The following is a 15,262-nucleotide window of genomic DNA, read 5'->3' on the forward strand; positions in this document are numbered from 1 at the left end:
CATGCATATTTCTCCTATGTGCTGGTTACTTGAATCATCTTGAGAAGAGTTCATGTCTTTCAGAAACTAATATTTACACCTAAGAAGAAAGAAGGATCCAATCACCCCATCCCCTCAAAGGGGATGCAGGTAGACTCGTAACTGCTTTCTCTCAACTTAAAAATGGTCCAGAATCCATAACTCTCATCACCTGCTGCCTCTCCTCATCTCACTGTCACTCTCTCCTACCATCTTCTTCAGGTGGCTTAAAATAGCTACATTTCCAAAGATTTTTTATTATTTAGAATTTTAGAGTGACTTTTTCTACAGAAATACCCAGAAATACCTAAAGATAATTATTTCCAAGTTGATAATTAACAATAATAAGATTCTATTGTTGACACACGGTTTATGGTGGCATGACAACTGAAGGCCAACAGAATATCCCTAAGGAGGAAAGGATGAACAAAATATGCTACATTATAAAATATCAAGCAGCTATTTAAAAGATTGTAAGAACAGCAGTTAACTTTGTAGGGTTTTCATGAGATATTTTCATGGGGACGTATATGATGCACAGAGTGTACATAACGTTGTGCCATTTTTGTAATGAAGACAATGACAGTTTATATATTATAAAAGTATTGATAAAGGAGCAGAAGAACATAATTATTTAACTAATCTGGGGTTGAGGGGTGGGAGTGAAGGAAAACTAAAAAAAAATTTTAATGCAAAAATAATAATATAGCATATATGATATAATGTAAATACATTTAAATTATGTACATTATCATATGCATAAAGAAACCAGAAAATATAAGAATTAGATACTGATTTCAGAGTGGCCCATAATATCATTTTTAAGTGAAAGAAAGAAGGGTAAACAAAATTTTATGGGTCAGCTAAAGCATACCATTATACTCTCTCTCATACACATGCACACGTAACAACCCAGAAAAGCCAAAGAACCAAACTTGTAAAAGGAATAGGAAACAGGTAGAACTATTGCAAAGTCATGCCAGTGAATATCCGGTTAGGGTCCACTGCTACCTCCACGCAGTTCAGCCCCGCAGAGGGTCACCACAACGTAAACCTCCTAAAGCGTGGCCGGCATGAAGTCAGTCCTGCCTTTCAAAACCAGATGTTGCCAGTGCTGTCACTGAGTCCTCCAAATTCGTCCTCCCTTATATGTGCTTGTTATGGCTGTTTGCTCTGATCCAAAGTCAAGGTTGATAAATTCTGCTGTTCAAGGCTAGACCCCATACCCATGTTCTATATTTTCTGTGAAAGTGAAAGTCTTTCAGTCATGTCCAACTCTTTGCTACCCTATGGACTATACAACCCATGGAATTCTCCAGGCCAGAACACTTGAGTGGGTAGCCAGTCCATTCTCCAGGGGATCTTCCCAACCCAGGGATCAAATCCAGGTCTCCCACATTGCAGGCAGATTCTTTACCAGCTGAGCAACCAGGGAAGCCCAAGAATGCCGGAGTGGGGAGCCGTTCCCTTCTACAAGGGATCTTCCCAACCCAGGAATTGAACCAGGGTCTCTTGCACTGCAGGCAGATTCTTTACCAGCTGAGCTACATGGATGGGAAACTATCTGCTATTTTGGCTTCTATAGCAGAAAGCAGTACCACATACAGAGAGAGTATAGAAGATACACAGCCAAACTATATGAATAAGCATATACATCAATAACAATGCATGACAGTTCACCACAAAGATCACATACAAGTTGTAAACATCCTACCCCTTGGATTTATACACACGCAATACAGCACCTAAAACAATGCAAGTTAATTCCTCATGTCACTCCTTTCAGAGAAAATGATATGCCTATATATCACGGTTTATTTCATACAGATCAAATCTGGAGTCTCAAAAAATGTATAGATGCATTTTGTCCATACATCACACAAGATGACACATGGGGAAAATAATAAAGTTATCTTGAACCTGTCATACATAACAATGGAGTGAATGGAGGGGAGAAAATTAAAACACAAAAATAAGTATACTCTGAAACAATGCAGAAAACACTTGGAGAAGGTTGGATACTAATTTTCCAAATGGTTAGGAGGTAACAGCTAATATTCATGACACTCTCTTCTTCAACACTTTGTTATCAGGAAATTCAACACACCAGTGTTGCCAAAAAGGTGAATCAAACCATTATTTCTGCAACACACAAACATGTTTGAGCTCGCTAAATTAGGTTACAGTCATTTACTATTAATTTTTCCTTCTGGAGATAGTCAAACGCAGAGGCAGCCCATGGAGTTACCTAGATTCACTGTCTGGATTGGGCTTCCTCAGTGGCTTAGGGGTAAAGAATTCCCCTCTGTGCAGGAGATGCAGGAGATACAGGTTCAATCCCTAGGCCAGGAAGATCCCTTGGCAGAGGAACGGAAACCCATTCCAGTATTCTTGCCTGGAGAATTCTACAGACAGAAGAGCCTGGTGGGCTACAGTCCATAGGGTCGCAAAGAGTCGGACATGACTGAAACATATGCGCAAAGCACTGCCTGTCTGAGTAAGGAAGAGAGCAAAGTACAAAGTACAAAGTACAAAGTACCTGTGTGTTAGCACAGTATCAGCATGTCGTTCAGTAGAGGGATAAAAGCCAGTCATTCCACAATTCTGTGTTCATGTGACAGGCCAGGTGACTCTTATAATACATTATGCCAAGAAATTCTCTCCATATGAAAATAGGAAGGCATGTTTCCCCTTCTATATCAGGACCTCATTGAGATTATTTGAACTATGTATTTAGTGCTTCAAGAATAAAATGAAATAAAAGAAACTTCAGGATAAATTAGAAGTTTGTGGTTCACGTAAACACCCTGCTGTATATAAAATAGATAAATCACAAGGGCCTATTTTATAGCATAGGAACTATATTCAATATCTTATAATAACCTATAATGGAAAAGAATTTTAAAATATATATATGCATATATATGAGTACACATGTATGTATATATGTAACTAAATCACATTTTGTACACCTGAAACTACCAAAATATTGTAAATTAACTATACTTCAGTACAAAGTGGTTAACAAGAAGAAACAAGTAAATAATAAGAATAAACAGAGCAAGTAAAAATAAATAAAAAATAAGACAAGAAATTCTGGCCTCTGCTCACCTAGTTCCCCACAAATGTGGCCACAACCACTGATATTCAGCCCCAAAACCACTATTAATGTGATCATTCTGTATTATGAGTTTTAGACACAGCTTTATGGAAAACACAGCTTTATGGAAAATGAGGATAATTACAGTACTCTACCATCAGAGTAAAAATTCACAATGAAGCGTGGTTTCTAAATCTCATTGACCATCCCCTACTGAAGACTTCATTTATTGTCCTGTGTCTCTTTGGATTGTGGACTAATGACACATTCCAGGAATTATTTTCCTTCCATGCCCTGTTCTCTGAATTATAAGATTCTGAAAATACTTCATTTCATATTCTTTTTTTTTCTGTAGACAAAATCTGCTTTCAAAACAAATCTTTTCTCACATTTTGCCTTTACTAAAATAAAAATAAAACGAAGTAGTGGCTCAGCGGGTAAAGAATCGTCCTGCCATGTAAGAGACAAAGGAGGCAAGGGTTCAATCTCTGGAAAGATCTCTGGAGGAAGAAATGGCAACCCACACCAGTACTCTTGCATGGACAATCCCGTGGACAGAGGAGACTGGTGGGCTACAGTCCATGGGGTCCCAAAGAGTCAGACATGACTGAGCATGAGCATGATCCATGAGACATAAAGAACACTACAAAGAGGGGTAGACTTGAAATCAAAAAGCTAATAGTCTGCTCTGGGGCTTCCCTGGAGGCTCAGTGGTAAAGAATCCGCCTGCCAGTGCAGGAGACGCTGGTTTCACAGTTCAGCCTCTGGATTGGGAAGATCCTCTGGAGAAGGAAATGGCAATCCACTCTAGTATTCTTGCTTGGAAAATTCCAAGGACAGAGGAGCCTGGCCAGCTACAATCCAGGGGGTCACAGAGTTGGACATGATGGAGTGACTGAGCACACACACAGGTAATTGGGAAACACTGGCATTTGGAGGAATCATACTCCTGACCACCAGAGGGCAACAGAAAAGGGTAAGACAGATTATCCAATTCCTACTTCCACTGGCATGAGTGGCATTTAAGAAATGCCCTAATGCCTCTAAGCAGATAGTATTAATTTTCACTTTATTGATAACTAAAAATAAATGCTTTAAAAAGACTTTAAAGATACAGCAATGTTACTTTTTTAACCATTAGCAGAACCATTTATCTTTTTCTAAGGGACAAAAACAAAGCCCATAATGACAATGAAAAAGAAATAGAGATGAGTGTGTTTCTTAATGCTATTCTTAAACAGGAAATATAAAAAGAACAGTAAATTCTGAAAGTGATGAAGAAAGAAAGAAGACCTACTTTTAAAACTGAATACAACTTGACAGATGACTCTAATTTTCTTCCCCGTGGTGAGAAAGAAATAGGATAAGAAGGATGCCAATAAAACTATTGTAAATAAACACAGACACTCCTGTCCTATAACTACCTGCACGGAGACCCTGATGCTAAGCAATACTTTCTTCTGCTCAGGGTTTTGCTCAAAGCAATTTTAACATCTTTGTTTCTCAAACTAAAAATTAAGGGGTTCATCATGTGAACTACATTGGTATAAAAGACAGAAGAGATTTTCCCCTCATCCATAGATCCTGTAGAAGATGGTTTTAGATACATAAATGCCCCCAATCCAAAGAACAGAGAAACAGCAATGATGTGGGAATTGCAGGTGCTGAAGGTTCTAGGCCTGCCCTCCATGGACTTGATGTGGAGGATGCTGGAGAGGATGAGACGTTAAGAAACAAAGATGGTGAGACGGGGCACAGTGATGTTGATGCCCACCACAATGAACACTTACACCTCATTGATGTAGGTACTTGTGCAGGAGAGCTGGAGCAGAAGGAGGAAGTCACCGAAATGATGGTTGATGGTGTTTGCATCACAGAAGGTCAGTCTCAGCATGCATCCAGTGTGAGCCATGGCACCAGAAAATGTCATCAAGTAGGAAGCAAGCATAAGACTGGAACACACTTTAGGGGACATGGCAGTGTTATACAAGAGTGGGCTACAGATGGCCACATAGTGGTCATAGGCCACTGATGTCAACACATAGCATTCAGAAATAAAAAAGAGAGAGAGAGAGAAAGTACAGTTGGGTCATGCATCACACGTAAGAAATAATACTTTTCTTTGATATAAAGTTAATCAGCATGTTGGGTGTAAATACAGAAGAATAACAGATGTCTATCAAAGACAAACTAAAGAGGAAAAAGTATATCAGGGTGTGTAGGTATGAATTCAACCCAATTAGAGTGATCAAGCCCAAATTTCCCATCACAGTGACCATATACATTCCTATAAAAAGAAAAAACAAGGGAAGTTGGAGATCTGGTCAATCTGTTAATCCCACCAGAATGAATTCAGTCACAAAAGAACCAATTCCAGGAGCCATTCTTCTCTAAGGAAATCTGTGGAAACAGTAGAAAGAGTTCCATTAGAGAACAACTCAGCTCTTCTGACAATGTCTCATCCTACAAAAGAGTGTATATACTGAGCATATCTGAGACTAGCCCAAACTGGACCCTTTTATCACGATAGTGAGTGACATGGACTTTCCATTACTGGAGTCTTGTTAAGCTAATGAAAGCAAAGAGTATCACAAACTTGCCTACAGAGGGAAGGCAGTGCTGCCATATGCAAAAGTGACTGCTGGAAAAATCAAGGGAGGAGGGTGGGATGGAGCAGGACAGAATCTTCCTTCTTATTTATTTATTCACTTGAGTCTTCCCCTGATCAGTATCACTGGAGACAGAGACCCTAGCTCAATGGTGCTGGCCTCTAAAGCAGATTAGATCTGGTGTGAGTAGGAACCAAGAAGATTGTCTCTAACCAAAAACAAATGGACCAAAGGCTAGGAGAGGTTAAGTTACTGCCCCAAGTAGAAGAGTGAGAGTCTGTCCATGGAGAGGGAACTTACTGACTGAGATATTTCACTTTCTGAGCTTAATCTCTGAACACTCTCTGATCCCCCTTGAATACATTCTCCTACGAGTTTCACTTGAATCTCAGGAATGCACTAAATGAATGTCTGGGGGAGTGGTAGATATTATATCCCTGAACTTCTTTCTCAAAATAAGAAGGAAATTAATATTAACAGAATTCTGAAACTCACCGTCCTTCAGCCAGAAACCTTAGAGTTCTCCCTTGGTATTTATCCCTCTGGTCCCATAAAGGCAGTTTATGGTTTGAGGCTTTGGTTCCTTTGATTCTAAAAGGATGCAGCCTAGACTTAATTTCAGACATGACCTGGAAATCTTTATGACCTACAAATATTATATTCAGATTATGACTTTGAGTCTTCTCAAGCAGCAGAGGAAAATAAAGAGCACTGTGATCAGGTTTTCCACTTGATAAGACTCGGAAGTTTGAATGTGAGTTTAATGATATGGTTCACGTGATTATCAACAGAGTAGAAGGTTGCTCAGTCTTTCCCCCAGGGAATAGATTCTATGTATAAAAAAAGAAATAAAGGAAGTGGGCTTACACTCTGGACCATGTTCTCTATTTAGGTGCTTAGGGATTCAATATTTCAATCCAGTTTACATGTCACTCCAGGGATTGTACATCCCCAAGGTAGAGGCAAAAATAAACTCGCATCTTCCTATCATCTTCATTTTTTAAGAAAAATGTATTGTACAGGTTCTTTGTCTCTCCATATCCTACACTGAAATTTTCCAGAGTATGACTGCAGGTTTCTTCATATCCTCCCCTGAAATTTTGCTAAGACTCTAATGACTCATTTCACTTCTAACAACTCATTGTTATCTCAAAAAAATCTAACACCCTTTTCCTTTCTAAAGTTTTAATGTTTAAACATCTCCTGGAAATTTATACCTGAGGATCCAGGTGAGTCCTTAAATGTATTATTTCATTAACTGAGGTTACCAATTCCTTCTCATCAGAGAAAAGAGTTTGGGCTATGCAGTTAGAGGATATGAGTTTGACTCCTACCCGCATGCTTACTGACTTGGACATTCATGCCTCAGATTCATTATTTCTAAAATGCTGATGATAATAATAGCACCTCTTCTGCACTTGTGACCCAAGATATGATCTATCCTGAAAACTGATTAGTCACTATGGAGAACAGTATGGAGGTTGCTTTAAAAACTAAAAATAAGGCTACCATTGCTTCCCAGATGGCACTAGTGGTAAAGAAACTGCCAATGCAGGAGACATAAGAAGCATAGGTTCAATCCCTGTGTAGGAAGATCCTCAGAGGAAGGCTTGGCAACACACCCCAGTGTTCTTGTCTGGAGAATCCCATGGACAGAGGAGTCTGGCAGGCTACGGTCCATGGATCACAAAGAGTCAGACATAACTGAAGTGACTTAGTACACACACACACACACACACATGACCCAAAAATTCCATTACTGGGCATATATACTGAGAAAACCATAATTCAAAAAAATACATGTACCCCAAAGTCCATTGTAGCACTATTTACAAGGGCCAGGACACAGAAGCAACCTAACTGTCCATTGACAGATGAGTGGATGAAGAAGACGTAATACATATATACAACAGAATATTACTCAGCCATGCAAAGGAGAAAAAATGGGTCATTTGTAGTGATGTGGATGGACATAGAGGCTGTCATTCACAGTGAAGTAAGCTAGAAAGAGAAATACAAATATTATATATTAACACACACATATAGTCCATAGTGTTGTAAAGAGTTGGACACGCCTGAGTGACTAACACATGAAGTCTAGAAAGATGGTGCAGATGTGACTATTTTCAGGGCAAGAGCAGAGACTCAGACATAGAGAATGGACATGTAGACACAGTGGGGGAAGCGGAGGGTGGGAAGAATCAAGAAAGAAGCATTGGCATCGCCATGTATGAAACAGTTAGTGGGAACCTGTAGTAACACAGGGAGCTCAACTCGGTGCTCTGTGATGACCTAGAGGGGTGGTACGGGGGTCTGGTGGGATGGAGGCTCAAGAAGGAGGGGGTCTATGTATACTAGTAGCTGATCTTCAGTTACCCAATGGGCAACTGAAACTTTGTAATAAAAGTACACTGCAACACTGTAATAGAAATATAACTATCGAATTTATTATTAAGTTTCAGATAAAAAAAATTTTTTTTAAAGTCAAGTAAGATGCTATACTTAATAGAGAGGATTTCCTTATTAGTCAGAAAGTGTCAGGCTCCTCAACTTTCCACACGCTCAGAATAAGACATCCTCCAAAAGACATCAGGAAGAAGGTAAAAAACAGCACATAGAATGAGAGAAATAAGCTCAAAATATCTATTTGGTAAGGACCTAGTATTCAAAATGCATAAACCACTCTGAATTTCAGAGGAAATATGATTAGAAACCATGCAATCAAGAAAAGAGTGGAGTGAAATATTTAAAGTGTTGAAAAAAATTTCACCTTGGACTTCTAAATCCAATACTATTATCCTTCAACTTGAAAGTAAAATAATGACTTTCTAAGACAAACAATTTGAGAGAATTTGTTACCAACAGACCTGCCTTGCAAAAATTATCAAGAGAACTTCTTTAGGCAAAAGAACTATTATTCAGAAGCTATTACCTGATGTTTTCACATTGTTGTTCAGTGTGAAAAGAAGAGAAAGGAAATAGAGAAAAGCAGAGAAAAAAGTTTTATTCATAAAAGAGATACTACAGAATTTTTTAAAATTTTAAGTAACTACAGACACCAAAGTCAAATGTTTTAAACATAATTTTTAGAATAAAATGCTGCTGTGTGGTTCCATTTATATGAGTTCAAAACAAGAATGAAACATACTTGGTAAACTTACTGCTAAAAGAAAATCAATGGGAGTGCTAACAGAAATGTCAGGGTAGTTATTATTTCTCATACTGAGAGAAGAGATTGCTACGGGAGAAAACCACAAAGGACGATCCAGGGATTCAGGTAACATTTTGTTTTCAAATTGGATCATGTTCACACATATCTCATCTTAGCATTATGACATATGTGTTATGCATGTAACTATTATGTATATGAAAAATTTTTATGCTTGAGATTTCGTTTTGGAAATTCTCACAAATTAGAAGTGATTAACAGCTGGAGATCACCTTGCTAATGGCTGTCCTAACAAACACTAATCAGACCACATCTAGATCAGGAGCTGTGACTTTAGTCACTACACCATTGAATCTATGATTCTGTATCATTATGCACCTGTAGAGTTAAATAGGAATGTAACCAAAATTTTCATCCTGAATCTTTCTAATTTTTGATAGTAGTATTAATCTCTGTGAGTCTCCTCAAAAACCAAAAGTTTCTATGACTCTTCCTGGAAGTGGGAAGACCCAGGGCTAGTACATGGCCTAGAACAACTCCTACTTACTCCAGGGTCAGAAAGTCAACAAGAAGACTCTCTCAGACGCTGAGATATCAATTCCTACTCCACATTCATGAACTAGGAATTAATTGCAGAGTAAAGTATTTTTCCAAGGTGGACTTGGTTCAGCGCTCCATTTATCAGCTAGCAAAGCCAAAATTTAAGAAATTTAAAATGTGTGGTATTTTCCTTCACTAGTTACTCCATGAAAAGAACACAGATCCATTTGAGGAAGGCTAGGAAAAATGTGCAGAATACAATTCTTATGTTGATACTGTAGGAAATACCTTATCTTTCATTCTTGACTGTGGTATACACACACACACACACACACACACATATATATAATTGGATATTTAATATAAGTTAGCAATGAGAAAGAAGGCAATCCTGCTATTTGTGACAACATGAACAGATCTTGAGGACATTAAGCTAAGTAAACTAAGTCAAGGATAAATATCTTATGATCACACATATATGTGAAATCAACAACAACAAATAATCCAGTTTATAGATATAAAAAACAGAATAGTAATTGCTAGTGTGTTAGTGTCAGGGGATGCAGAGTAAGCAAAATGAATGAAGGGGGTCAAAAGGTGAAAACTTCCAGTTATTAAATAAATAAGTCATGGGACAGCACAAACAACATGGTGATCATACTTAATAACATTCTATTATATAGTTAAAAGTTGCTAAAGAACAGGTCTTTAAAAAAAAAAGAACAGATCTTAAAAGTTCTCACAAAAGAAAAAAATTTGTCACTATGAATTTTGACAAATGTTAACTAGACTTACTATGGTATTTTGCAATATATACAAATATTGAAATATTTTGTATAACCACTACTAATGTTATATATCAAAAGGCAATCTACAATTCTTAGGAATCCTTATCAAATAACCAATGACATTTTTCACAAAACTAGAGTAAAAAAAAATTTTAATTATAAGGAAACAGAAAAGACTCTGAAGAACCAAACCAATCCTGACAAAGCTAAATGAAGATGGAGGTATCAGGCTCCCTGACTTCAGACTATAATACAAAGCTACAGTAACCAAAACAGTACAGCACTACACAAAAACTGAAATTCAGACCAATGGAACCAGATAGGAAGCCCAGAAAAAAAATCCACACTTGTATGGCCAAGTAATCTATGACAAAGGAGGCAAGAATATACAGTAAAGAAGTCTCTTCATAAGTGCTTCTGGGAATACTGGAAAGCTACATGTGAAAGAATTAGTTTAGAACACTCTCTAACACAAAAATAAAGTCAAAATTATTCAGAGACCCAAATATAAGGCTAGACACTACAAAACTCTTAGAAGAAAATATAGGCAGAACACTCAGGCATAAATCGCAGAAGTAGCTTTCCTATTCACCTACTAGAATAATGAAAATAAAGCAAAAATAAACAAATAGGACCTAATTTAACTTAAAAGCATTTGCACAACAGAGAAAACTATAAACAAAACAAAAAGACAACCCAAGGAATAGGAGAAAATACTTGCCAATGAAGCGATTGTCAAAGGATTCATATCTAAAATATACGAGCAACTCTATGTCAAAAAAACAACAGCAACCCAATCAAAAAATGGGCAAAAGATCTAAATACACATTTCTCAAAGGAAGGCCTGCATGCTGACTGCAGGCTCAGTCACTCAGTTGCATCCAACTCTTTGCAGCCTCATGAACTGTAGCCTGCCAGGCTCTTCTGCCCATGGGATTATCCAGGCAAGAATACTGGAGACGGTCACCACTTTATCCTCCAAGGGATCTTCCACACCCAGGGACTGAACTCACATCTCCTGCATCTCCTACATTGGCATGCAGATTCTTTACCACTTAGCCACTTGGGAAGTCCAAAGGAAGGCATCCAGAGTGCCAAAAGCACATAAAAAGATGCTCAACATCATTAATAATTAGAGAATCGCAAATGGAAACTACAATGAAGTATCACCTCACTCTGGTCAGAACAGCCATCCTCAAAAAATCTACAAACAATAAATGCTGGAGAGGGTGTGGAGAATAGAGAAACCTTGTACACTATTGGTGAGAATGTAAATTGTCACAATCTCTATGGAGAACAGTATGGAACTCCTTAAAATAGTAAAAGTAGAAATATCACATGATCTAGTAATCCCACTCCTGTGCATATATCCAGAGAAACACCATAATTTGAAAAGATACAGGCACTACAATGTTCCTAGCAACACTATTTTAGAATAGCCAAGACATAGAACCAACCTAAATGTCCACAGAGGCATGGATAGAGGAAGTGGTATTTTATATAAAATAATGATATATAAAATAATGATATAAATGAATTTATTTACAAAATAGAAATAGACTCACAGATTCCTAAAACAAGCTTATAGTTACCAAACGGGAAACAAGGTGGAGTGAGAGATAATAGTTAGTAGCCTAGGACTAACATTCATATCAGTTCAGTTCAGTCGCTCAACCATGTCAGACTCTTTGCAACCCCATGGACTGCAGCATACCAGGCTTCCCTGTCCTTCACCAACACCCAGAGCCTACTAAAACTCATGCCCATCAGGTCAGTGGCGCTATCTAACCATCTCACTCTCTGTCGGGCCCTTCTCCTCCCACCAATCGTTCCCAGCATCAGGGTCTTTTCCAATGAGTCAGTTCTTTGTATCAGGTAGCCAAAGTATTGGACTTTCAGCTTCAGCATCAGTCCTTCCAATGAGTATTCAGGACTGATTTCCTTTAGGATGGACTGGCTTGATCTCCTTGCAGTCCAAGGGACTCTCAAGAGTCTTCTCCAACACCACCGTTCAAAAGCATCAATCCTTCAGCACTCAGCTTTCTTTATGGTCTAACTCTCACATCTATACAAGACTATTGAAAGAACCATCGCTTTGACTAGATGGACTTTTGTTGACAAAGTAATGTCTCTGCTTTTTAATATGCTGTCTAGGTTGGTCATAGCTTTTCTTCCAAGGAGCAAGTGTCTTTTAATTTCATGGCTGCAGTCACCATCTGCAGTGATTTTGGAGCCCAGGAAAACAAAGTCTGTCACTGTTTCCACTGTTTCCCCATCTATTTACCATGAAGTGATGGGACCAGATGCCATGATCTTAGTTTTTTGAATGTTGAGCTTTAAGCCAGCTTTTTCACTCTCCTCTTTCACTTCCATCAAGAGGCTCTTCAGTTCTATTTGCTTTCTGCCATAAGGGTGCTGTCATCTGCATGTCTGAGGTTATTGATATTTCTCCCGGCAATCTTGATTCCAGTTTGTGCTTCATCCAGCCTGGCATTTCGCATGATGTAATCCGCATATAAGTTAAATAAGCAGGGTGACAATATATAGCCTTGACGTACTCCTTTCCCAACTGGAAACCAGTCCATTTGTATACAACTATATATAAAATAGATAATGAACAAGGACCTATGATACAGCGCAAGGAACTCCACTCAGTATCCTGTAATAACCTACATAGAAAAAGAATCTAAAAAAGAATGAATATAGGTATATGTATAACTGAATCGCTATACTGTATGCCTTAAATTAACATATTATTAGAAATTAACTACACTCCAACAAATTTTTTAAATGAGATTCAATAGAAAGGTCAAACCAAATTACATTGCAAGGAACTATGCAGTTTAAGGTAATATGATACATGCTTTGGTTTCACTAAATTAATAAACTGAAAGTGTGAAAGTGTTAACGCGTTAGTTGGTCTGTCGTGTCTGACTCTTTTTGACCCCGTAGACTGTAGCCTGACAGACTTCTCTGTCCCTGGAATCCTCCAGGCAAGAATACTGGAGTGGGTAGTCATCCTCTTCTCCAGCGGTTCTTCCCGACATAGGGATCAAACCCAGGTCTCCTACATTGTAGGCAGGCTCTTTGCCATCTGAGCCACTAAGGAAGCCCAATAAACTGAAATCTCATGTTTAAAAAACCTAACATAGCTTTAAAATTCCTCAGAAAAATTAGTCAAGCAAATACTCCTGAGTAGCTGGTTTAGACAAAATTTCATACTGAGAACTATAAATGTAATACATTTCTTCTTGATGACTAAATTATATTACTAAGTTTTTAAAATATGTGTATCTATGTAATAGAGCTTATTTGCTTTGTGAGTACATGACTTTGTCTTTAAACTTCAACAGAGCTTTCTTCACTTCCTTGTTCCTCAGGGTGTAGACCAAAGGGTTCAGAAGGGGCGTCATCACAGTGTAGAAAACAGCCACAATCCTGTCCATAGCCTCCTTGGAGCCTGGTCTCAGGTAAATGAAAACACCAGGGCCAAAGAAGCAAACGACCACAGTGCAGTGGGAGGCACAGGTCTGGAAGGCTCTCCATCGCCCCTCCGAGGTTCGGATCTTCAGGATGGAATGGATAATGGATACGTAGGACAGCACTATCAGGAGAAAGCAGCCTGAGGCCACCACCCCAATGCTGACAAAGATCACCATCTCCACGGTGGACGTGTCTGCACAAGCCAATTTGAGGATGGGTGGGGCATCACAGATGTAATGCTGGATCTGGTTGGGTCCACAGAAGGGCAAATGGAACGTCAGTGTGGTCTGGACAGCAGAGTGCAGAGAACCACTGAGCCACGTGGTTGTGGCCAGGATGGCACACGTCCTCCCACTCATCATGCTGGCGTACCTGAGGGGGTAACTGATGGCCAGGAAGCGGTCATAGGACATGACGGTGTAGAGGAAGCACTCGGTGCTGCCCAGGAAGTGGAAGGAGTAGAGCTGGGCCACACAGCTGGGAAAGGAGATAGGACTGCCTTCTGGGGACACCAGGGTCATCAGCATTTTGGGCACAGTGACCGTGGAGAACCACAAGTCAATGAAGGACAGGTTGCTCAGGAAGTAGTACATGGGGGTGTGCAGGTGGGGATCCACAATAATCACCAGCAGGATGAGAAGGTTCCCCACCACAGTGAGGACATAGATCACCAGGAAGATTCCAAAGAGGAATGTGTCCAGCTCTGGTGCGTGCGGAAGGCCCGTGAGGATGAACGTTGTCACCAGGCTCACGTTTGTCATTTCTCCAGGCTTTCAATCTCTTTCTCTCTGTGGGAATATCAAGAGCCCCCAACATTTAATCAAGAACTGAGAACCCATTCTTTATACAAAAACTGCATCATATATGCTACATAGTTCTAGGGTCATACTCAACTTTGTTTATAACAAGTCACCTTTGAAAAAAAGGATAGAATGACACTATCTTCTTCCTCTCTTATCTCTCTTACTCTTGTTATGCTCGATGTCCGAATCCCCGAGCGGGAAGAGAGAAGGCCTCCAAGACAATGCAACTGGCAAAAAGGGGAAGTTTATTACTGACTCGAGCCAGGGCCCTCTGCCACATCCAACACAGTGGTGCAGGTCAGAGAGCCCTGAGCCCAAGCTGTTACACAAATTTATAGGGTGAGCACACGCCGTTGGTAGTTGGTTTAAGTGGATTGGTTACAAGTTTGCAAAGCAATTTCATTGGTCAAAACTTTCACGCGGGCGGGACTTTCCTGGGGGTTTCCGCCCCGGTTCCTAATTTCCTAATTGGCAAACAGCAGTCAGTATTAAGTGAAAGCTGATTGGTCCTAATTGGCAAACAGCAGTCAGTGTTAAGTGAAAGCTAATTGGTTGTATACAGGTGGCCTTATAATCTTACCAAGTAGGAAGGCCTACTAATCTAAGCTGCATTACTTCTGCTCGCCTCACAACTCTCACACACAGAGAAACACACACAAATATATGTAAAAAAAAATAGGAGAAATCAATTTTAAATTTCCACTGTTGTATCATAAATATTGCTAGTTCAGTTCAGTTGCTCAGTTGTGTCT

The 15,262-nt window shown here is 39.2% G+C and overlaps 1 protein-coding gene and 1 pseudogene across 1 annotated transcript; both read right to left on the reverse strand.

Moving 5' to 3' along the window:
* Positions 1-4,538: 4,538 nt before the first annotated feature.
* Positions 4,539-5,502, reverse strand: LOC122706358 (annotated as a pseudogene).
* Positions 5,503-13,532: 8,030 nt separating this feature from the next.
* LOC122705476 (olfactory receptor 10G9-like) lies at positions 13,533-14,468 on the reverse strand. Its single transcript, XM_043920884.1, has one exon. It carries the CDS (start codon positions 14,466-14,468, stop codon positions 13,533-13,535), a length of 936 nt encoding a protein of 311 aa, XP_043776819.1.
* Between the last annotated feature and the right edge of the window lie 794 nt (positions 14,469-15,262).

This window comes from Cervus elaphus, chromosome 2 (genome assembly GCF_910594005.1).
Source record: "Cervus elaphus chromosome 2, mCerEla1.1, whole genome shotgun sequence".
NCBI classification, from domain to species: Eukaryota; Metazoa; Chordata; class Mammalia; order Artiodactyla; family Cervidae; genus Cervus; species Cervus elaphus.